This window comes from Dasypus novemcinctus, chromosome 24 (assembly GCF_030445035.2).
Source record: "Dasypus novemcinctus isolate mDasNov1 chromosome 24, mDasNov1.1.hap2, whole genome shotgun sequence".
NCBI classification, from domain to species: Eukaryota; Metazoa; Chordata; class Mammalia; order Cingulata; family Dasypodidae; genus Dasypus; species Dasypus novemcinctus.
In genome coordinates this window covers 13652149-13677321 of record NC_080696.1, presented here as the reverse complement: position 1 = coordinate 13677321, position 25173 = coordinate 13652149, and the positions used below count along the sequence as shown (strand labels likewise).

The following is a 25173-nucleotide window of genomic DNA, read 5'->3' as shown; positions in this document are numbered from 1 at the left end:
GCCCTCTTGTCTATGCTGAAATGACATCCATAAATAGTACAAGTCACTCAAATACATGAGGCAGAAGCTCTCAGTGCCCCATCCATATTTGCTCAGGACTCGCCACTCCAGTTTACGACCACCCGCGGCATCCTCCAGCAAACACCCTTGATATGTCTCTCTGCCTGAGGAACTTCTCTCGGCTTGCGAAAGAGACAATCAAAAATGATGGGGAGTTAATTCTCCAGGAGCAGTTCTCAGCCAACAATGAATGGGAGTGAAAGATCAACACCACAGTTTTCCTCAACCCATACGTAGGACAACTACAAGGCATTATCCGTGTGGTCTCCTTCAGTTCCCCAGCAAGACTGAGCCTCGAGTACCCCAGCATGACTTGCAGATAACACAACACATCCTCAAATGCCTGCCTTCCCTGCCCTGTCTAACTTTCCCACTCCTTTGCCAGTGTTGCTTAGGACTGCCTCCAGGAAAAGGAAGGATTTGCACTCAAATCCCTCTTTCAGGATCTGCTTCCAGGGAACCTAAATTCAGACAACATATCATTAAAAATAATAATAATATAATGACTTAATTGTAAAATGAAAGAAAAAGGAAAGTGATTAAAATGAAATTCTATTTTCAGCACATAAATACTTGGGCATGACAACTTTAAAAGACCTAATGAAGTAGTCAGACATTTGCTTCTCTACACAGAATTAACATGAACTAAACATCTACAAGTGTGGATTCCCCCCTAACAGGGGTGATGTACTGGTAACTCAGCTATCATAGGTGACACTGCCATCTACAACATGATTTTCTCAGGTATTCTTGGTAAAGTTCTGAACAAACCTTCCCTTCATTTGAATGGTAGGTCAATAAATATTGAGTGCAAACAGTATTTTATTTTCATATAAAACAGAATTAGGTTATAAATACTGTTGTTTAAAAATAGGTTACATGACTGTTCAGCAAGACATTAAAATGTTGTATGGGATATGGGACAATTTTCCAAAGTTTGCTTGACCGATCTACATGTTCAGCATCTCTGGCCCTGCCCACAAATGCCAGTGGTGCCCCATAATTTCTGTGATTTTCAAAAATTACCCTCATAAATTTATTTTTGGAATGTAATACTATCTCCACTGAGAACAACTGGTTTAGATAAGAAAAGGTGCATATTGACACAGGAGAGGAAAAGGGAAGGGTATAGTAGGTAAAGCCATTGGATTTAGAACACTTCAGTGAAAATTCTACCTCCACTTTTCGGTAGAGATATAAAAGTTACCTCACATTTGCCTGAGGCAATCTACTTGCTCAGGATTTTTTGGAGATTAAATGAGTAAATCCCTGTGCCTGCCATGAAGTAAGTGTTCAAAAACATTAGCTACTCATGATATTTCATGGCTAAAGGACTGATCTCATCCCTCTAACTTAAGTCATCTCCTTGATGTGGCCACCAGAAAACACAATTATGCAGTATCTGTATACAGGTGTGTGTCTGCTTCCTAGGCATAATCTTTGAATTTAACATCTTTCCATACTTCCCTCCTCTTCATCCCAGCTGTCTGTCCTTGGTCACTTGTCACTCTCAGTAATGACCTGATCAATGTGCTACATACAGACTGACTCAGTGCCCCCTATACCCATGAGGAGATCTTATAAAGAGTAGAAAAGAAAGGCCAACGAGAAGTCTTTGTTTCTTCTTCTTCTTCTTTTTTTTTTTTTTGCTAAATCAAAGAAACATAGACAGATGGCTGGAGAATTTGAATAGCAAATGAGATGATATATAGGAATGAACTTTTGCAAACTGTAAAGTGATTTACCAATGTAAAAAAAATGTTTTTGCTCTTGCTATTTATTAATAGTATCATTAGTCACATGGCTTCTAGAACCCCAACTAGGAAAGACTTGGCATCAACCTTTATAAATGAGATGGCTGAAAACCAAGACTAGAAGTGGCTTTAAAAGAAAAAAAAAAAAAAAAAAGATCAAACCATCAGCTCTGGAAAAGAGGGCACTTTGAGATGGAGAGCTGGCTGGGAAACGGTGACATCAAGTTAGGCAGAAGAACAGAAGCAACAAATTAAAGGGTCAGCTTTATAAGGCTGTGAGAGTCTTCCTGAAGAAGGAACTGGATTGATTGATGTGGCCTGTAATGGCAACTCGGATAATGAAATAAAACCAGCATTTAAGAATTTCAGGCTGAGAATTCATTGCCATGGCAACCCTCTCAGAAGGGAACTTGTAGAAGAAAATAAGATTCACTTGACTACTCCTTAAAATGAAAACCCACACTACAGTGAAACAATTAAATGCAGAATTCCAAATTCACTTATTGCCACAATGCACTGAAGTTGCACGTCTGTCATCTCTTCCATTAGAAGCTATTACTTCTCAAGATGTATGATTCATGGGACGACCATCATCTAGCTTTGAGGGTTCTCTGCTGGCACTGGGAGGTTCTTAGCAGTGAAGATTTATCATTTTATTTCATTCAATAAATCATCCGCCATGACACTGATGTGGAAATCACAGAAGGGGACACCATTTACACAAACACCCATCTTTCAGTCTGCCCACAGTCACACAGAATTACCAAATTCACATATAAATTATTACTTGTGCTTCATGAGAAAATATTTTTAACCCAAGAAAATCTGGTTTATATTCACATTATGATCATTATTTAATTAAAAACATCCATTTTCTGATTACAAGTTCTCACTCAAAGAATGTCAAACTGGATGCATTATAGTCTGTCATTTAGAAAGAGTTTTCTTGAATACCTAATATCATTGATAAATATAAATCTATGATTTTTAACTGCCTGGGAGAAAAATTAAAATACTGTGATCCTTTTTCAATGGTATGGGTTAGGTTCCTAAAAGTGAACTGTGAAGTCATGATGAAGTTGTCCAAAATTTTGAACCACGCAGATCCACCAATTCATTCTAAAGGACCTTAAGCAAATAACTTGAAGAAATTAGGGTCCAAGAATTCTAGTAAATAGGTGGGGAGTTTCTGAAGCATATATCAGTTTGTCCACATACAAGAAGAGATTAAAAGAAGCCCATCGAAAAGAATTATGACAAGGCTGAATGGAAACAATTGTGGATTCTTTTTAAGAGTGATATCTTGGAGATAAATCTTGTTTCAAGTTTCAGAGGAACTAAGTTGACTTTGATAATTAAGCAGTGAAATGATCACACATTGAATTCCATAAATAAAAAATCTATTAATTTGCTACATATAATAAAAATACTTTTTACATTGTATTATAGAAAAAATAAAGTGAACCTGGCACTGTAAGAATTTTCCACTGAGGAATTAAAGATCATATTGTGGAAGAGAAACAGAGGTCAAGAACAACTTATAAAACTCCTTATAAAATATTTCTAGGATCACTTCAAGCAGTAAAGAAAGCATGATATAGGACACAGGATCAATACTATCCTCTGTTTTGCAGAATAGTAATAATGGGTACAGTATTATTAATTTTCGTTTACCAGCTCTTGCACAATAGGAATTTTCAGTCCGTGCCTTTAGCCCTACTCTTACCCCTGAAGTTTTACCAGTATACACATAGTCCATTTGTGGGCTTTTTTTGTTTTTGTTTTTTTTAAAGATTTATTTATTTATTTCTCTCCCATTCCCCCCCTCCCCCCAACCCTAGTTGTCTGTTCTCTGTATCTGTTTGCTGCACCTTCTTTGTCCATGTCTGTTGTTGTCAGCGGCACGGGAATCTGTGTTTCTTTTTGTTGCATTATCTTGTAGTGTCAGCTCTCCGTGTGTGCGGCACCATTCCTGGGCAGGCTGCACTTTCTTTCACACTGGGCAGCTCTCCTTATGGGGCACACTCCTTGCGCATGGGGCTCCCCTACGTGGGGGACACCCTGAATGGCAGGGCACTCCTTGTGTGCATCAGCACTGCGCATGGGCCAGCTCCGCACGGGTCAAGGAGGCCCGGGGTTTGAACCGCGGACCTCCCATGTGGTAGACAGACGCCCTAACCACTGGGCCAAGTCGGCCGCCCACATAGTCCATTTGTATGTGTCAGGTGATATATGTTCAAAAGGACATTGTGTATGAGTATAGTCCTCCAACTAAGTGTACAACATTCTTTTAGTTTTCTCAGGACACACCATTTCTCCAAGATATAAATAATCAGAAGCTTGATTTTTACCAGCCTGCTTACTCATTTCTCAGGTCACATCTGCCAGGGCACTGTAGTTTGAAGACTGGGGTTTACCTTAATCTTTCCCAAAGTTTTACAGAGAAAATCTGTACCCTCCCTAGACTTTTCTTATAAACTTTTTTTTTTTTAAAGATTTATTTTTATTTATTTAATTCTCCCCCCCTCCCCTGGTTGTCTGTTTTCTGTGTCTTTTTGCTACGTCTTGTTTCTTTGTCCGCTTCTGCTGTCGTCAGCGGCACAGGAAGTGTGGGCGGCGCCATTCCTGGGCAGGCTGCACTTTCTTTCGCGCTGGGCGGCTCTCCTTCTGGGGCGCACTCCTTGCGCGTGGGGCTCCCCTACGTGGGGGACACCCCTGCGTGGCAGGGCACTCCTTGCGCGCATCAGCACTGTGCATGGGCCAGCTCCGCACGGGTCAAGGAGGCCCAGGGTTTGAACCACGGGCCTCCCATGTGGTAGACAGATGCCCTAACCACTGGGCCAAAGTCCGTTTCCCAACTTTTTTTTTCTTATTCCCATTTCCAAACCATTATATTTCTATTTATGTCCCAAAAAGTGCCTTGCATTCAGCCCATATTGGGATCAATATTCTCAAAGTTGTCAAGAAGGTATACAAAAGTAAATTTGCATATATTTGAATTTTGTTCAAGGGGAACTCATGGTTCGAGGAAAACAACAGGATTATATTTTAGGTAAATTGGAAAGAATTAGGTACTTGCACAAACAATGTCTAAGAAGCATGAAAGATTGGTCAGATTTTTCTTTTGAAATTCTTTAAGGTAAGATTGGAAGGAGAATCATGAGTGAAATCTTATGTTTAAACATTTCTCAGTATTAATGAAGCTGCATTAACTAATTATTCATTGAAGAGAAATGCCACTGTAAAACAAGCCATTATGACCATTAATTAATTTTTATTCTTTTACTACCTAAAACAAACATAAGTATTTATTGAAAATAGCCACAAGAAAAATGGAAGAGGAGAGAAACTTAAGGAATTTTTCTCCCCTAGATTAAAAAATGAAATATGATTTGTTCATAGTGAAATGTTTTATCCACAACACAGCCAATATTGAAATCACTGCCTTATTTTAGACAATTATATGTGACTATCACATTTTCCCCTTCTCTGTTTAAAAAGAGTTTCCCATTTGCAAAAATGGAAAATGAAATATATTTGTACTCTACTCTGTTCTCTGTTCCTCCCTACCTTCCTTCAGACCTCCGTCCCAATTCTCCCAGGTAGAGGTACTCAGTACTTTTATCATTCTTTAATTTATTCTGTCAAAAGGGAAACTAATTTGATAAATTACTTTCCATTAAGATATTAGGAAATTATCTAGTTATCTCATGAATATTTTTGCATTTTAAAGGACAGTTACAGAGAAAAAACAATGCCTGAACCTCATAAATTAGTCATTAATTATGAAATTTCAGTCATCACTGGGAAGATATTTCAGGGAGATGAGACAACTATAGAGTGCTATAGTTTAGAAGATTGAGGCAAATTCTGTATTTAAAGATGACCATGCTATTTTAAGGATTTAGAAGCTATCTAAAATTTTCTTGGGATAAAGTGGGGCTTATTATTATTTATTAAATCTATGAGCACACTATTTATTGACTTCCAGCAAATATTTGAAGTATCTATTTCTTTGGAAAAATGAGAATAAAGCAGATCCTTTGATTCACCTGCCATAATCTGAAAGTCTTTGATTTAACATTGGCAGAAAAAGGGTGTTCATCAAATATTTTGTTTGTTCCTGGACATCTCCTGGCCTCCTTACAGGCAGACAGGACTATGTGATTAGTTCTGGCCAATGAAACAGGGACAGAAATTATGTGGTTCACTTCTAGGCTGAGGCAGTGAAAAGTTCATGTGGTGTTGCAGATTCTCTCTTCTGGTGATTGAGGAGATTGTGAGTCCCAGATAATGCAGCTGTAAGAGGAAGGGATGTCCATTAGCCAGGCCCCTTGAATGACTGTGAAGCAGAGCCTCAGGAGGGTGTTCAGGGAATATGGACAATAGTGAGAAATCAACTGAGACTTCAGGGTCATTTGTTCATGCAGCACAAGCAATATTCCAATATAGTAATATATCTCCACAGCAGTCTTTCCCATATTGCCTAATAGCTATTTTCTTACATATCTATTTCCCCAGCTTATCTATACACTCCTTACTCAGTTTTGTAGCTTTGCTGCCAAACAACGTGTAATAGGAAGAGTCATAATAGAATATTTTTTGATAGTTAAAAATTAGATTACAAATTTAATACAGTTACAACAATTAATACAGTTAATGTAATACAATATAATTTAATTCAGTGCATCAACTGAGCCATAAAACTCTGAGCTAGGCTCTGGGTTAAGTACTGTCAATAGAGAAATTAGCTGGTAATACTAACAAAGAAAATATCAATGATAAGGAAAATGGTTTTAACAGTTATCAATCACATTAATAGTTTCATTGCGTAAAGAAATGTGGCATTCTAACTGGACACACATAATAATTTATTTGGGGGTTAAAACCATCAAGGAATGATAGGGTAAATCTCTAGATGGATGGTTTTCAAAATAGATATCAAAGCATGAACTATCTCAATCTCCTAATTCATCAAAGCATAAAATGTAAAAACATGAAGTAATTTTATGAAATAATACTGAGGTAATACTGCCAAATACTTTTATTGAGAATTACATTTCTCTGATTAGTTTACATTCCTTCTCTCAGTTGATCCCCACAATAGCCTCATGAGTTAGACAAGTCTGAGATTATGGCACTAATTTGCTGATTCTTTGTATGTGGAAACTGAGGCTACAAAACACTGACATGACTTGTCCATGGTCTCACAGTGATACTGGGAAAGCAAACACTAAAGCATTCTGGTAAGAGGGTTTATGAGAAATTTTCTTTGGCATGTATATAAATGAACCCAAGTTAAATTTACTTTCCTTTTCAATCATCAGGTCTTTTACATCAACCTTCTCCACCCCCTATTGTGATAAGTCAATAAAACACAAGCCTATAATATAAAGTATGTATCTAGTCATATTCAAGTTTTGAAGAATTTTCCATTTACCCAAAAATAATTGGGATTTGATAACATTTTATCATTATTATGTATTTACTATTAGTCAAAAACATGGTATTCCCTATAAAGTTGAAACCCTGTTTCTCCCTCAAATAAAAGAAAAAGGGAAAAGGAAAGAAGGAAAAAAAAGGATTCTTTCATTTATTAATTAGTCAAGTCATTTGGTGGCGACTCCAGTCAGACACACAAGAAATGGTGATAACTTAGCTGGACATTTTGCTTCACATCTTGCAGAGAGTTTCCATCTCCATTTTCATTTACTAATCCTGGGATGAATTCAGGTTAGAAACATGTGCTAATTTGATTCAAGTAATATGTAATTGATCCTTCAAAATGTTAAGGTAGACCTCATTTCAATCCCAAAATGGCAGGAGTATTCCTTGCAGGCCATCTGATGGATTACTTTAGTTCTAATTCCTCACTCTTTACCTAATGGAAACAACTATCATGGCAACAGCCACGCTTGTTTTAAGATGCTCTTAGTTAGGAATGTTAATTTTTCCTCCTGAAAAGAGAGCTATTGCTTTTTGCTGCTTCTAGTGGGCTAGCCTCCTTACTTTGTTGACTTTTAAAAATAAATCACCATGGTTGTCAGGGAACTTATTAGCAAATTCTTTTCACATCTCGAGATCCATATTAGCCAAGTTGGAAAACGAAATTTTGAAACATATCCATTATCCCCCCAGGAACCTCAGCCCCTAGCTTTTTAAATCAATAGCCATATTGACAAAATTTTAATTATCCCTGAATGTGTGCACCTGTTTTGATTTTCTTTATTTTCCTATAGAAAATAAAATTAACCAATTGGTTTAGTAGTTTATTTTGCTCCGTTTTCTTTGAACTTCAACTTTCTCCTCTCAGGCAGAATAGGATTTTACGTATTGATTCATTTGCAAACAAAATATTTTTAAAAATCAAAGAGTGAAATAAAATATCCAGTTCTGTTAATAATTATGCAAAGATTTAAAGGGCTGTATAATTAGTTCTCAAAAAATTTTCTTATTTGAAGCAAACTCACCAATGTAGCATCGAAAATGGCACTTCATAATTATAGCCATGTATGAAATCAACAGCAACCATCCAGGATTATCTAAATATGTCTGACATTCAGTATCCCTTCATGCAAATAATAAAACCACCACTTTTGTGAACTCTCGAGCAATGTTCAGACATTCAGCATATTAAGAAGTCAGGCATTTAACCATCCTCCTGACCCACACTTTCAGCAAGGTTATAATCTGTTTGAAATGAATGAAGGGATCCTGGACAACTTAACTAACTAGTGGGTATTTACTGTTATTTTTCTCACAGTTTTATTTTCCTGGTGTAATTGAGATGTAATAAAGGTAGGGGATGTCACAAAAGAGAAGCAGGTGAATAAATACTTCCAAATCCAGCTAAACAATCATTCCTTTCATCTCAGCCCATTGGTGAGGAAATAGATTAGAAAAATATTTCCGGAACTCTCTCTGTCTAAATTGATAAAACTTAGAAGGGATGGGACACACCTAGCTACAGAGCATTAGTTTAGGAAGAGCAAATAAATTTTAAAGAATAACAACTTGCAAGTTAAAACAAATGCATATACCATGAATTTCACCAAATAAGCCATATATATATATGTATAGGCACATGTAGGGATTAAACTGAATTCTAAACATAAACATCCTACCACAAAGAATTAAATGTATGATATTATAAACTCAAAACTATTGCTATGTTCCTTCATTAAATCTGTTGGCTACCACATCACTTTTACTTTCTTCAAAAGATAAAGGCAAAATGGAGAGAAGAAAGTAGATGAGGTGACTTCAGTTCTGAGATTCTATAGCTGTAAATCTTGAACCATCATGAACCATTAAGCAAATATTTGGGGAACACAAAGAGTAAGACTTGATAAACAACAGACTACATAACTTGCTAAGATCCTTAAACTTCATTTCCAGAATTTTGGAAACGTGTCTTTACCTAGTTTTGGACAAGAATGATTTTCATATAAAGACTGAAAAAGAATAAGCAATGAGGAAGAAGGTAGTACTTACAACAGATCGGATATTATTTTCCTTCACCAGCTTCAGAGATGATTTATAGCAATTTGCAAGGTCTTCCTTGTGGGAACCATTAATATGGCCTCTGGCTATTGGCCCTACAGTATGGATGACATCTGTAAATGCAAAAGGAAAGAAAAGTAGGATAAGCAAGGCCATTTTCATTTTTCACAAAATTCATGCTTTATTTATTTTTGATATTTGTGTTGGACCCTGGAGAGGTGCAAGCTAAGAAATGTTAATGATACAAATACTTTTCTAGTAAAAGATTTTAGATAGCATGGCCTCCTAAGAGTAGTCAATTTCTCAGGAAGGTGATAATTGTGAAAGGAAATCTACCAACAGCCAACTGTTCCATCATTATTGGTCAGATCCAAGTGAGGTGGATTATTATATGAGGTGTGTGTAATTGGTACCCTGGAAAAAGACAAATCCTCTGTGGGAAATAAACTGAGAAATAATTGCCTGCAAAATGAGCATTCTGAATTGACACTGGAAAGAAGAACCAATGCCAGACATCACTTTATTTGTAAATAAGACAATAGTTCCAGGCATTGTGCACAATAAAGGAGGGCAAGTTTCTGAAAATATGCCAAGAGAATTTATAATGATCAATAATGACTCCAAGAGGAATAATTTAAAAACATGCCTGCCAATTTTAAAATGCAACCTACCATTCTTCACATACATGAGGTATGCTAGAGATAACAGTCCTAAGATTTACCTAGCATCTATTTTACACTATATTAAATTTTTCAAAAATCAATCTATACTTTTTTCAGCATATTAAAACTGCCACCCAGTATTCTTTTCAAATATACACACATGCATAAACTCTTACATTTAGGAACATAATGAAATAGGGTTATCCTAACTTTAAAGTCATGAAAGATGAGAAAAAAAGAACCCAAATTTTAATCCAAATTACTTGAAAATGACTTGTACTTTCTACTTCCCAATTTCACCTTTGAATCTGGATTATTAGCCAATTTCATTTATGTAAGTCACAACTAATCAACCTTGTTCTAAGAGACAGAGGCTAGTATTATTGGAATAGTACAATGAAACAAAATTACTTGCTTTGGATGAAGAGACACCACTTAATTTCAGCAATAAAAATATCAAAATAAGAGTACGCTATAAAAATAATGAACAATGGCACATTTAAAAATTGCATATGAAATTCGAATAGCAACAAATAAATCATTAAGGGAAAATTTTTGCTGATTGCTTGCTAAACGTTGACACTACTATTTGATGTTTGAGAAAAACAAAGAAATATTGGTTTTGGGGATTGAATCATGTCCCTCACAAGAGATATGTTCAGGTTCCAACCCTTGTCTTGTAGGTGTGAACTCATTTGTAAATAGAAACTTTAGAGATCTTATTAGTTAAGGTGTGCTCAAACTGAAAGAAGGTGGATCTTAATCCAATCTGAAAGACGTCTTTATAAGCAAGGGAAACTGAACACAAAAGGAGAAAGCCACGGGGAACAGCCAGAAGCTGGAAATTAATTGAACCTAGAAGAGAAAGAAGATGTTGTCATGGGCATTGCCAAGTTACAGAAAAGCCAAGAGACCCCCAAGATTGCTGGTCAGTTAGGAGATACCCACCCTGGGAGGAAGCAACCCCTCCAGCCTCTGAAACTGTGAGCCAATAAATTCCTGGTCCATTGTATAGTACTTGTTTCAGCAGCTGGAAAACTAAGACAGTTGGTTCCAACTATTACCTTTAAAATGGTTTTTAAACACTTGTCAGATAATATTAAAGATGATATGATCTCTTCCTGTCAAAATAGGCAGAAAACCTTCACCCGTGAGTTCATAGATGCTATTTTACCTGTAAACCTGGCTTTAAAGTGAGAGCTGCTACAGAATAGGAGGGGAAGATAAAAGGAGATTGGGTTTGATTTAGAAAAAAAAAAAAAAGAGCACACAGTTTTTGTAATAAGAGTAATAAGTAAGAGATGTCTATATTCAAGTAATGCATGTCCTGTACCCCAGGAAACGAATTTGTAATGACTGTTTGAACAATAGTTTCACTTTTTAAATGTGTGAAGTGAGTGTGTGCTTAGTTTACTCCCTGTACTCCTCTTTCCCTGGCTCTCACTGGGATAGCTATTTGTTGGTTTGTATCTAGCTATGATATTCTAAATCCCAATCGAAATTCAAGCGGGAAAAACCTGGAGATGACCAGGATAGGACTTTATAGGGCTGCATTTCCCAAAATGGATCTATTAAGGGTTTAAATGTCAATTAAATATGGAAATCACTTTGACATTGAAATTAAGTCAAATTGGTTACCTTAGTGCAGGACTTCTCTGGGAATTTCTTATGATACGATGAAATGTGATCTCTGGGAGCGGGGAAACAGAATGCTCTATTTCCTAAATATATTTGACCATTGAAATCTTTGTTTTGCAGAATATCTCATAGGGCCAAGTTTCTACATATTAATATTTGGGAAAAGTTCCAGGACAATTTTGCCACTCTCATTCCCATTGTTGAAGGTAAAGTCTGTGTGGTTTTTTAAAAATTTCTCCTTCTCCATCACCTCCATACATCAAACACTTAACACATAAAGAAGGAACAGGATATGCCCATGGTTTCCCTATTTTATGGATAGAGAAGGTCAAGAATAAGTGGCTTTTATCTGGGGTCATAAAAGATTTCTCAATTTGAACAAAGTAAAGGGAAGTTTTAGAGGCATTAATGGAAAGAAGAGAGAGAGGGGAGCATATAATGACAGGAAATAGTAACATAATAGAAAGCAAACTTTTCTTTTGCTTTCCCTTAACCATCATTGTCCACATAATTTAAAAAGAATTTATGAAAAAATTTTCCTTGCATTTCATCAGTTCCCCATTTCATTCAAAGAAAGTCTTGTGGACAAACAGTCAATAAATGAGTCTCTTCAACATCAACATATTGATCACAGTATTTTATGCTCTATATTAAATTTACAGCATCCAAGATCAAGTGTTTTTATCGACCAACATGATGACCTCTCAGATCCACAAAGCTGGAGGTGAATCAATGTGAGTCTCTAAAGGAAATTTCTTTCATTATTTTAATTGCTCATAGTACTCATGAGTAACTATTCCTTTGAGTTCTTCTTTTATCTGTTATAAAATTCAATCAAGAAACCTGCCTTCTAATTTCAACTCTAGCTCTGGCTGACTGTATACCCCATATGGAGGCATCATTTCATATGTCCTGGCCTCAGTTTCCTTATCTGCAACAAATCAGCTGCTCAGATGATGTCTGCAGTCTTTTCTGTGTTGTGCAGCTTCACTAATGTTTATCCTTATAATGGAAGGAGACAGGTGGAGTACAGATATCCAAGTAATTAAAGGAGGCCTTAAACATGGACCAGTGGCTCATAGCCTTTTGAGTACAAGGATGCTTTTTTTAAGTGGAATACTGGAATAGAATATTCTTTCACTATAGTAGTTTCAAAATCCATTGCTTGATGTCATGTTAGTGACAAACAGCTATTTATAACTTCAGTGATGGTTTGTATTAGTTCACATTTTATTAAACACAATAGCATCTTCATAGTGTACATATGTGGATGAGACGTATTAAATCCATAGACATTTCTTTATCTTGCATATGGATTTATGGATTACTTGGTATAAATAAGATTATGTAAATAGAAATGTTTTATACAAAGTCTGAAGCATGGGGAAGCTTAAGAAATGGTAGCTAGCAGGAGCAGCAGCAGCAACATGCACCTTAGAAGCAGAAGGTCTTTCGCAAACAAGTAGGAATGACAGACTATGATCAACTTTGCTCTGGTGTGGGAGAACCTGAGACTGTAAGTGCTAAGATCTGAGCAAGATTCCCAAGTCCCAGATCTGTCACTAACTAGCTATGTGACTTTGGGCAAGTCACTCACCTCCCTGGGCTTGTCTTTAGAACTAAAAGGAAGGAGTTGAATGAGATTGTCTCCAAGATTCTTTGCAGTTCTCAAATGCAAATCATTCTTTACATGCCTATAGAATTGAACTATAGATTCTAAGAAGTCTAATTCTTTCTTGTCTAGCTAAATGAGCATCAGTTGTACTTAGAGGTTCTAGGACACACTTAAACAATAAAGTGTAAATTGGCACTATAACCAGAGTGAGTGTTTTAACCTATGAATCAAATTACAAATGCAGAATCCTTTTAATCCAGTAGTTCTTGCTCTAGGAAAGTAACCTATAGATACTATGCTTGCTCATGTGCAAAATGGATTTCCACAGGCCATTCACTGCAACATATTATATAACAGGCACAGATTGGAAACAACCTAAATATACCTCAATTATGGTACATGTAAACAGTAGACATACATTCAGGCTTCTGTCAAAAGGACAAGGAAGGTCTTTATGAAAGATATCTAAGATACTAAGTGGAAAAAATAAGATGTAGAAAAACATGTTTAGCATGCTACTATGAGTGTATAAAACACATGTATGGGAAAGAATACATGTTTGTTTTAGCTAATGCGTGCATAAAACATCTCTGAAAGTAGAAACAAGAAACTAATAATAGTGGCTACCTACAGGGGGAGTTATGGAAACTACAAAGATAGGAAGGATACTTTTCACTGTTTACAGTAAAAAAAAGTTTTTTCTCTTTTATTATCTTTTTTTTAAGGTACATAGATCACACAGAATGGTACATTAAGAAATATAAGAGGTTCCCATATACCCCACTCCCCTCCCCCCCCCAGTTCTCCCACATAAACAACCTCTTTCATCAGTGTGGCATATTCATTGCATTCAATGAGTACATTTTGGAGCACTGCTACACAGCATGGATTTTTAGTTTACATTGTAGTTTACACTCTCTCACTGTTTACATTTCATATTTTTTTGGTGCTTGAATTATGTGAACACATTACCTATTCAAAAATTAAATAAAGTATTAAAGTAAAGAGTATATGGCTTATTTAATTCATGTTCCAGGAGCCCATCTACCATAGCCCTACAACATATATTCCTAAAGTGCTTAAGAAAGATGAACTTACATTAGTGCAAATATGAAAATATTCTTGAAAATAAGATACAATTCCAAGAAATTAACAGAATGACTCAAATAGATATCTTTCCTTTATTTTGCTGCTTTCAATAATATCTCCATGTAAAACAATTATTTTCAGTTAAAGTTAGGGTTTAAATGGTGGACAAAAGGTCATCTTTCTCCTACATGGCTAATACCATTAAAGTTTTATTATAATTTTAATATGCAAACCCCATAGTTTGTATATGTGTAGATTCTGGACAGCTATTGTTGGGCAACAGATTATCCCAAAACATGATGGCTTAACACAGAGATAACGGTTTTATTCTATCTTATAGTTTCTGTGGGTCAAAATTCTGAAAGCCAGCTGGGCAGTTGGGCTTAGGATCTCTTATAAAGTTGCACTCTGCCAATGGCTGGAGCTGGAAAGGTGAGAAGCTGCAGCAACTAAGGATTGGATGGGTACCTCTATCTCTTCACATAGTCTCAGAGCCTCTTCGTGTGGGCAGTTTGGGCTTCCTACCATCACGGTGGCCTCAGCGCAGTCAGATTGCTTACATAATGGCTCAGGAATCCAAGGACAAGTGGCCCAGTAAGGAAGCTGTGCTACCTTTTATAACCTACTCTTGGGAGTCACACAACCTCACATTCATTATACTGTCACAAAAACTGTCACAAAAGTCCACCCCATTTCAAGTGGAGGGACATAGACCCTAAGACTTTATGGGAAGAGTAGCAAAGAATTTGTGGATATGTTTTTAAACTGCCACAATGCAAGGTTCCCCAGACACCTGGAGTTTCATTTTGGTTAGCACATGTATCAAATGCAAAGTCTTCCAGCAGATGAATAAGACACCTTAGAATAAGGTGAATGGTTAAATCTATTACCAATACTGAGTTCTCAGACCTATTCATTTAAGTCAACTAATCTAATAAAAACTAAATTAATAGCATAATAAAAATCAGAACAAGACAAAGATTGGGATATGATAGTAACACATTTGTTAATTGTAAACACAATTTAATTTGGAAATAAAAGTAAAAGTGTAGAGCCAAGATAGACTTGCCCAGGCCAGCGCTAGGCCAGCACTAGTTTTGCTGCTTCTTTTTTCTTATAATAATTTGGTAGAAACTTGTGGGCAAAGCAAAGTGCAGGAATGACTATTATAGAATCAGCATCATTTCTCTTTAGAAGGAGTAAAAGTGATTATATTTCCCTAAAGTGTCCAGCTCCACATTCAAGCGAAAAAAGCAGAATTCATGTCCTTGAAGCCCTTTCTTACACCACTCAGGAAAGCAGAGAAAACAGCATTGCAATTTGTACATTTAATCAACATTTCAAATGCAACCCCTTGAAGAGGTATGGAAAATGAGATGGCAGACCCTTTGGTGATTCATCAGTCTAAAGCGTAGCAAGGCAAATGGAACCTGTTTTTGCTCGTCTGTTTCTAAAATCATTCAGTCTATAAATCATCCTTTTTGTTTTGAAGCTGTAACCACCACCTGTACTCCCCTCCCCTTTATAGCCTGGAAAATTTGTCTGAACTATATGGAATAGAAAAGGTTGGTAGGATAGAAGGCTTTCTTTGAAGGGGATGTGGGTGAGAGCCCACTTTCATTTCCAAAAGTGTAAATTGAAGAATGTGTGATTGGAATGCCAGATAAATATTGAAAGCATTAGAATTATTTAGAAAAATTCAATCAGACCTATCCTTGGCAAAACGAATGCAGCAAAAACATTCTGCAAAAAATATTACCGTAATGAATTTTAAAACAAATGAGAGAGCACACATAGGTTGCTTTCATCCTTTTTCATTTGAGAAGCGACTGTGCTACGTTCAAACTGTTAATAAAGAGTCAGACCAAGTGTAGAATCAATTACACATCACTTTCATTCACTTCACTCCCATATTCATAAGCATAATCGGTCCATCTAACAAACTACATAATAATGCCAGTGCCCTGTCAATCATGTTTGATTGCATGAATTTTAAGGAGAAAACCAATGCATGGAATTCCATTGATTTTCTTTTCTAGAGATATAACCAGATAACCAAGCACTAAAGGTACTATTAGTAAATCGGATTGGCCAATTTAAGTGATAAGCACCACCATTTTTGACCTGAAAGAAAATACTTGAAGATCAGTTAGTGGAATATTGAATTACCACCTGATAGCATTACAAAGTAAACACTACCTTTCTTTCCACATATAGGTCAATGTTTTCAATAACATTTTCTAAGCATGTTTTTATTATATTTCAAGAAACAATCAATTGTTCGTAAGATGTTCCTTGTCAATCTGCAGCAGGTATCAGTTAGAATGTGCTTCAACTATCACCCTGCAGCATGTTTCTCAGTTTTGATTATTCCCTCATACATTTCTTTGCTGTGTGACGGATTTGTTTCCAAATCCAGAAAGACCACATTTATCCAATTCTTTGCAGGAGTTTGCGATAAAGTAAGCACTTACAACCTATTTTCTAATCCAGGTTTCTCTGAATCTGTAAGCTGCCATTTTTTTTTTTTTTTGTCATTTGTTTTTCCATTGTGTTGGTTACAGAGGAATTTTTATTTACCTTTCTTAACTTTCTGGGTGCTATGGTTCCCTAAATAAGATGTCTAGGTTTAAGATTGCACATATAGTAGCTAAACAGCTCTTGCATTTTGCAGCTGATAAAGGCGCCCAAGACACTTTCCAAGCCTGAATGTATATACCCAACTCAATTTGAGATTTGAGCTAATTTTACATAAGAATGTGACAATGTTACCTTGTTTTGGACATTGCAGGCTGACAATATGCTTCATGCTTCACTGACTTCAAAAACTGAGAATTTTTCAGCCCAAATCTTAATACATTAATCAAGCAATTTCTAGCAAAAGTAATCCTCTATGTTTAAAAAAAAAAAAGAAAGGGGCAAAGTTTATCTTCAATTTTTTCATCAGCTTTTCCTCTCCTGCCAGAGATCTACTTCAGGATGACCTGGGTGATAAGACTGTCCTTTTTCAGATTGACACCCTATACATAAGGGTCCATTTTCAATAACCCAGACTGAAATCCACGTAAAAGGGATACCCTGCAGTCAGCCATTTATAGAATCTTTGAGATTCCACAGGGTAATGGGGAATCTCAAATATAATGGTGTTATTTCCAACAGAGAGGGGTCTCAGAGGGACTGTGGGAAACTGAACTATCTGTGAAAACACCAACATTTAGCATGATTTTAGAATGAACTGAAAGAGCACACATCCTAGAAGGAAGTGAGTCAAATATATGGCATTTCTGGTGCTTCAATAGCAAGGGTGAGAGGAGGTGGAGGTCCAAATGGACAATATGACTTTTTCAAGAAGATGATAATAAGGTCTTTGTTCTGGCTCAAGAAATGGCAGCAACTTGCAGACTTTTCAGCAAGATGTAAAAGAAGCAGTTTATTAAGATGTGAGGGGAAAGCAGACTTTAAAAACCCTATGCAATGGTTAAAAGTAAGTGAATGGTCTGTCCCTACCATTGGTCATTCTACAAATGCAGATTCTAGGACTGAAGGGTGCAGAAGAGTCAATGTCAGGATGCCCAGGCTGATGCTGAGGTTGCTGGGGCATCTCATCAGCCTTCTTTACAGCTCCCTTGGGCAAGCCTAGACAAGAAGCCTCTTCTCCAATAGTAATGACACTCAGTTATTGATTCTGTTTAGTCAATAAATATTTATTTAGAGTCCTCTATGTGCCAGGTACATAGCAAAATTGCTCCATTCACCTTGTGCCAAGCAGGTTTGTGCTTTTTTGACTCCAGTTCCCCTCCCCCAAGTAACCTGGTGTCTGAAGAACCCCTCTTTATCTCTGAAAACCCTTCTCATTCCATGAGACAATGAGAGAATTGAGCTTCCTTGGAGATGTGATCCATTAACCTCACTATTTGAACTCATTTCTCCTTTTTTGGTCTCCAATATATCAGTTATGCTTGACCATTCGTGTGACTTTTAATACTAATACTGCTGTACACATAACTGAAGACTCCTTCAGTCATAGCTCCCCAACAATATAACATCTGCCTGAAGGGTGAGGCATTGCCTGCCATGAAAGGCAATCAGATAAGACTCCATAGGCTCTGAGATTCTTCCTGATTTTAAGATATGATTCTGTGATCCCCATCTTTGTATTTAGACTATGTGCTTCCGTCACAGGGAATGTGACGAATATGTCTCCACCATAGCCAAGAACTTTATGGGGGCAGCTGCTTCATGGATAATTAGTGAATTTGTGCATGATTAATAAAAGTTGGCCCAATATAATCAATCTCATCAAAGATGATGTAATGTATTAGGGATAGCAATATGATAGACTGGAAGTTTAGACTGGGCAAGTAATAGAATCTAATTCCACTGGTTCAGATTATTCAAATAAATCCTAATAGAACTGAGAACCTGTTTCTTCACAGAAAGACTCACCAGAGACTAGTACAAGATTTACTAATAATTCTACTACAGATGATTTTTTTTTTTAATTCCAATACCATCACATTCTTTAACAAAAGCTTTGACAGTCTTTTCATCAGGGGGAAAAATGACTTTTGTGCCTTCTTTTTTAAACAAGAGATAATTAAATAAATGCATTGTCTAAATGTGTTATTTTCCCATCTGCATATGCTTCATTTTTTAATGTCTTCTTTGGTCTAGAGAATGGTTTCTTCTTTCAAATCATGAAATGGAAAATGACAGATTTTTTACCTATTCTCTTAAAGAACTAATGGGATCACTTTTCACATTTCTTTGAAAAGTGACATTTGGATATAATGAACTGACCTCTCCATTTAAATAAACCAGGTTTGATTTCTCTCTGACTGGTCCATGTACAGGATGTCTCTGGACTGTAGCTATTTCATCTATTTATACCTGTACTCTCATTTGTGTTCCATTCAAAGGGTGTGCATGTCCACATCTGGCCCTATATCTAATTTTCTTAAAGAATACTTGTATTTACTAAAGCCAAATGAGAGGGACAGAATTTTTTAAGAATTAGACTAACATAGCTTCTAACAGAAAGAATATGGGGCCATTCAACTTACACAAATTTAACAAAATGAACAAGGGGTTGGGGGAGTGAAACAACAATATATTTAAATAATAATGGGAATTTCATTAAACCTTTCCACAATGGGTGTTTCACATGAGCATGAACAGGTTAGCTTGTATTGTTTGACTCCCTTGTCAGTATACATCCCCATCCATCTCTCAGAGATGGCTGGCTCATTGTGCACTGGAGGAGCTCTTTTTGAATTTTTTGGCCTCTTTTATGTTTTAAAAATAATTGAAGTTCTTTCTGCCTAGAGGAACCCGCACCAAACCTTGGTATGTATTTCCATCTTCCCTTCCCACTTCTCAGCAAGCTCTGTTCTTTCTTCTATTTCTCGAATAAATTCTTTTTACTGGCCTAACTAAAAATATGTTTGTGTGTGTGTGTGTATATATATATATAAATATATATATATATATATAAATATATAAAAATTGAGGGGAGTAGAGGCAGCTCTGGTGGTTGAGCACCTGCTTCCCATGTACGAGGTCCTGGGTTCATTTCCCAGTACCTCCTAAAAAATATAAAAATTAAAAAATTAAAAAATTAAATAATAAATAAATAAATAAATAAATAAAATGATTGGGGAATCCAAAGAGTTTCTGTTTTGGTGGGTCATATCCATCATGTAAGAAAATAAAACCTCACATCAGAATAATGACATCACCATAAGCCATGTAGCCTTCAGAAAACTGCCCTAAACACTCAAGAAAGAAAGCATGAAAAATGCAAGAAGCCTCTAAGTATTATTATGAACACGGTGTTGCCCTGACAAACCCCGTGAAAGAGGAATGTCCAGCCACACTCTGAAAACCACTGCACTAGTGCAGATCTAGCAATTAAATACAAATATTTCCTTTTCAAATGCAAAGTGGACCCCATTAATTTACTTTATCTGGTCCTTGAGTTTGAAGTAGTAATCTCTTTCAACTCTTTAGAGAATACCCACTGTATTGAGTTTGTTAAGGAATGGTATTTCTCTAATTTCACTATAAGTGGGTTAAGGGATTTTTAAAGGTAATTTTAATTAAATGCAATTTTTGTTTCTTCCTCAATCTTTAAAATCTAGACTGATTTCTCATACCTCTTCTGTGAGATGGTGAGACCATTTCTACCCACCAATCTCTTGAGAATGAGAAGTTCTTCTGATCTAAACAGTTTGCAAGGGTTCAAGGAAGAAAGTCTAAGATGACTGCTGTTAGATCAATTGATTTTAGTAGAGAAGAAAAGGGTAGGGACAGTTTTTTAAGCCAGACTTCTGCAAGATAGCACAGGATAAATCCAGCAGGGACCCTGTTGGGATCATGGATTCCCGGGAGAAATCATAGCAATAGTACTGGATGCCTACTCTTTGCAGAGTGGATTGGAAGTTCCTAAGGCAAGGACACCAGCTAACGCTAAACCAAGGCAGCAGGAATCAAAAGAAAGCTAGATAATCCAAGAAACAAATGTAAATCGGCAAACTTTTCACGACTGTTTTAAGGTGGGTGGGGGAAGGAAAGGGTCCTTTAGAGTCAAAATTAACTCCGAGGAACTCGACCCTGGGCGACTGTGGAGATAACAACAATAGGGAAATCAGAAAGTGAATGTGGTTCCAATGACTGCAGTGCCTGTCAGGCCCTCCTGTAAGCAAAATAAAAATGAAAAAAATATAGAAAGAGACCAAGAATAGGGGAAGGGTGAGTAAGAGACACAAAACAAAACCAATCCACCTACAGTCAAGGTAACTCATTTTCCTGCACTAAGGCAGGATTTTTGTTTTTTATTTTTTTTTAAACTTTCCCCCTTCTTGGCCTATTTTGGCCTGACATAGAATCACTGAGGGAAGGAGAATATATCACTGAGCCTTTCAAATAATGATTCATTATGAGCCCAAGATTCAAAGAGGTCAACATGGGCCTCTGCAAGATTATTTAGTGTAAACCATTCATGTAAAACCACTCAAAGAAAACCAGAAGACCTTTATACACTTAAATAAATGCCAAGGAGGCAAAGTTTACCCAGAAGTTTTGACAACTAAGCAATGGATAAGAGTTAAAAGAAAGAGACACCTAGAAATAAATAAAATTCTGGCAACTGGTTCTTTAGTAATATACTATTATGTAGATCAATTAATAATTTTTAAAATTTTTATTCAGAAATGGGATTGTTGAGATGATATGATAAAATGGCTGAAGAGGCATTATAATATAATGAGAGAAACCACTGGAGTAAAATAATGGGCAAATTTGTATGAGTAGGAAAAGAATTTGTTAAAGAGCACCGTCTAGAGATATAGAAAAACTTGATCACTAAAATGTGTAATTATAATTAGTGCAATACTGGGAAAGAGCAAGAAAACAAGTGTTCATATATCTCAATGGCAAATTCTACTCATTAAGTGAACTTGGACAAATTACTTTTCCTCATTTGTAAAAACAGCATAATATCTACTTCTTCAGTTTACTATGATGAATAAATTAAATATTTTATGTAAAAGCATTAAGCACAGTACCTGGCATTTTGGAGGTGATAAAATCTGATTTGATGGATTACCATTAGTACTTGTACATAATTATATTCACAACATTTAAATGGGATAACATATAAATGGGATGACAACAAATTCTTTTATATTTCATCAGTATTTCATCATTACATTCTCAAAATTCATAGTTGTACATATTAACCAATTACCCCAGTCTGCATTTTACTTGCTTCTTTCCTTGCCACTACGTGGATCTTCAATTCATTTCTTTTTTGTCCTTGCTGAATATATCCTTGAGTAATGTTTTCAGAGATGGCAGGTGACTGGAATTTCCTGTCTTCGCATGTTCATACGTTTTCAGTTGGTTCTTGTTCTTTAATGCTAGCTTCCTAGCAAAAAGGATTCTAGGTTCAAATTTAAGTTTTCTCCGAATTTTAAAGATTTTGCTTCATTCATATCTACATGAAAAAGACAGTTTTATTTTTATTCCCTCACAGAAAAGTCAGATTTTTCCCTCTCTAGAAATCTTAGGAAGTTCTGATTTATCCTTAGAGTTCTGAACTTCCAATATGCCTAGTTTCCTTCAGAACAGAATTTTGTTTTCCCTTTTAGTTATGAAATTATTACTATTCTTTTATTTTTCTATTCTAGAAATTTAATAGGTGGGCGTTATAATTTCTCTTAACTGTAATTCAAATATTTCATCGGCTATATATTCTAGAGTATTTCTTTGACTCATTTCTCTAGATCACTAAATTAGTGTTCAGTTGTTTTATTTCCATGATGTATACTTTCATTTGAAACTTTGCTTCTTGTTCCAATTTCCAAGAACTTTTATTCTCTGGTTGTTCTTTCTCCCACTCTCACCAGGACATCCTTTCTAACTTCTACACATATCACTTATACAATTATTTTCACTACCAACCATTTTATTGAATAAAAATCCTTTTGCGGTCTAGGCCTGGACTTGATAGCAGCTAGCTGCTTAGCATTTAGAGGAGGGCACCCCTGTTTCCTAATGATATTTATCATGTCTGTGCCTACTCTGTAAAGGAGTTTCCACATGCTACTGCTCTGTCCATTTTTTCCATTCGGCACATGGAAGGAAAATCTCCCCAAATTAGTTTCCAATGTTTCAAACTTATTTTATTTATATTTTGGGGCAACTTCATCTGATGAAAGTTGTTCTTTATTTTCATGCAGATTCTATTATTTTAAGGGGAAAATGGTTAATCAATCAGAATCATCTCCCACTTATAATAATTTAGGCCCTTAAACAGGTTTGTTGGTAGATGATTCTATCAAACCCACTTCTTTACAAGTGCATTCAGATTCATTCAATGTACATCAAGTTTTTTTCTGATATTTTTATAGCCTTATTCAAATTGGCTGGATAAAACACAATCCCCTAGTAGCTAAGAGAACTATTGGTACATTCCTTCCCTATTGTCCCCAGTATATGTAAACATTCACTGGAGACACTCTGGTTCTGGTGAGCATGTTTCATGGCATCCAGTTCACACCCTGGTCCTCCACTATGGCCAAGAAACACAGAGAGGGCATTTCTCCCCGTATGAGCAACAGACTGAAACCTGCTGGCTATGCGGGACCAAGGCCCACTAGTAAAATGGATCTTGCTCTGTCTCTTCTCTGTGTGAGTAAAATGTCTTTCCATCTGAGCCTGTGTGAGCCATGTTTTGCTGATGACCCCAACACCTGTATTGCAGTGGGTTGACTTCTCTTTAGGTGTCTCTCTTTCTGACCAACAAAATGCATTCTTCATGTAGCTAACAAATGAATTACCAAATTTGTTTGGCTATTCATAGTGGTTTTTTTTAATGTTAAAAAGTATGATTTTATTTTTCCCACATGATAGGAAAAACGTCCTTCCAAGTTGAAAATACAGGCAAAAAAAACACATAGAAAAAAAGGAAAAAGAAAAGGAATATATTTCATATTTTCATGATTCATAAAGAATCCATCCATATCAGTCTAGCTCTTTTATAGGGCTTCTTTTAAAACTGATGACAACATTGTTCCAACCCAGACCTATTTTGGACCCATTTTTAGAAATACTACATACTTTAAATAAAAATGGATTACACATATACTATAAGAGGATAGTTCAAATATGAAGAATTGTTGTTAGATACCTAATTATTATACATTAATTTAAAATTTTATTTAACTGCTAAGACTTAAAAAGAAAGATACTTATTTTTACCCTAAATACTAGATTTATATGCCTTGTCACAAACTTAGCTGCCTAGAGATATTTTAAAGGAGAAAGCACACCAAGCAACTGAGTTATTTTCCAAAGCAGCTTGATGGGACAGCATTTGAATACACAGCAGACAGTATCAATAAAACATTTTGATAGGATGTTAACAATTTCACTGATTATTTCCTTCTAAAGGACCTGTAGCTAGGATAATGTTAATAGTTATCTTTACCACGAGTGTGTTTTGGTACTACTGTTCAATGTAAAACCCTAAAAAGAATAAAATTAACCTTTGTAATGGATTTGTCATAGACAATCTTATTGATAGACTAATATAAATGTTTCCATAGCATTAAACCAAATAAGTTTCATTATCTCATGCTTTTAAAATGGAGGAAAACAGTCATAAAGAACCCATGAATGAAATCAATTCATAGTATTCTGCGAAGACAATTTCAGCCTGTGGGCTTAAGAACCCTTGGAATGTGGTTGGAGCTCCCACTTAGATTCTGAGAAGCCTGGGAAATGCCAAACCCTAACAGTAGCTGGAAGCATATGGTGGTATTTCTCTAAATGGCTCAAGACACCACTGTCCTAGACCTGGACAGAAAGGAATTAAGTCATTTTTTTGTCCTGGCCTGGGAGCTTTGTCACATAGATCTTTTGTGTGCATTTCTTTGGATGGGAAATAGGAGCTGGAGAAAGCATGGAAGGCCAGAAGAGAAATAATAGAATTTTTCTGTTGTTAGGAAAAGAGACATCCCCCTTGCAGGTCCCTTGTGATAAAGAGAGCATCTTCCTTCGCAGGACATGGTTGGTTTTATTTGCAGCTGCTGATAAATCTTCCTTTCTGCTACCATTCCATTGAAAGTTCTATGGGCCCACCAGAGATCCCAGCCCCTCTCACAAACTACTCACTTCTAGAAATCTTCCTCATTCTTCTTTGTGACATGCTACTGTCAACTTGCATGAATGCCTTCACTAAGGAATAAGGCTCTACACTCTATTTTCATAGCATACCCTAGGTTCTCCCACATCAAGGCATTGGCCTCCTTAACTTGCATGGACTTCATTTGCCACAAGCTTTCCTATA

The 25173-nt window shown here is 36.2% G+C and overlaps 1 protein-coding gene across 4 annotated transcripts in view; it reads right to left on the bottom strand.

Moving 5' to 3' along the window:
* Positions 1-25173, bottom strand: part of MACROD2 (mono-ADP ribosylhydrolase 2) — a 2160736-nt gene that overhangs the window by 924437 nt on the left and 1211126 nt on the right. For all 4 annotated transcript variants that reach the window (XM_058287576.1, XM_058287574.1, XM_058287575.1 and 1 more), the window contains one exon: positions 9309-9430. In XM_058287576.1, coding sequence (XP_058143559.1) covers positions 9309-9430 — 122 coding nt within the window. The remainder of the gene's footprint in view (positions 1-9308; positions 9431-25173) is intronic.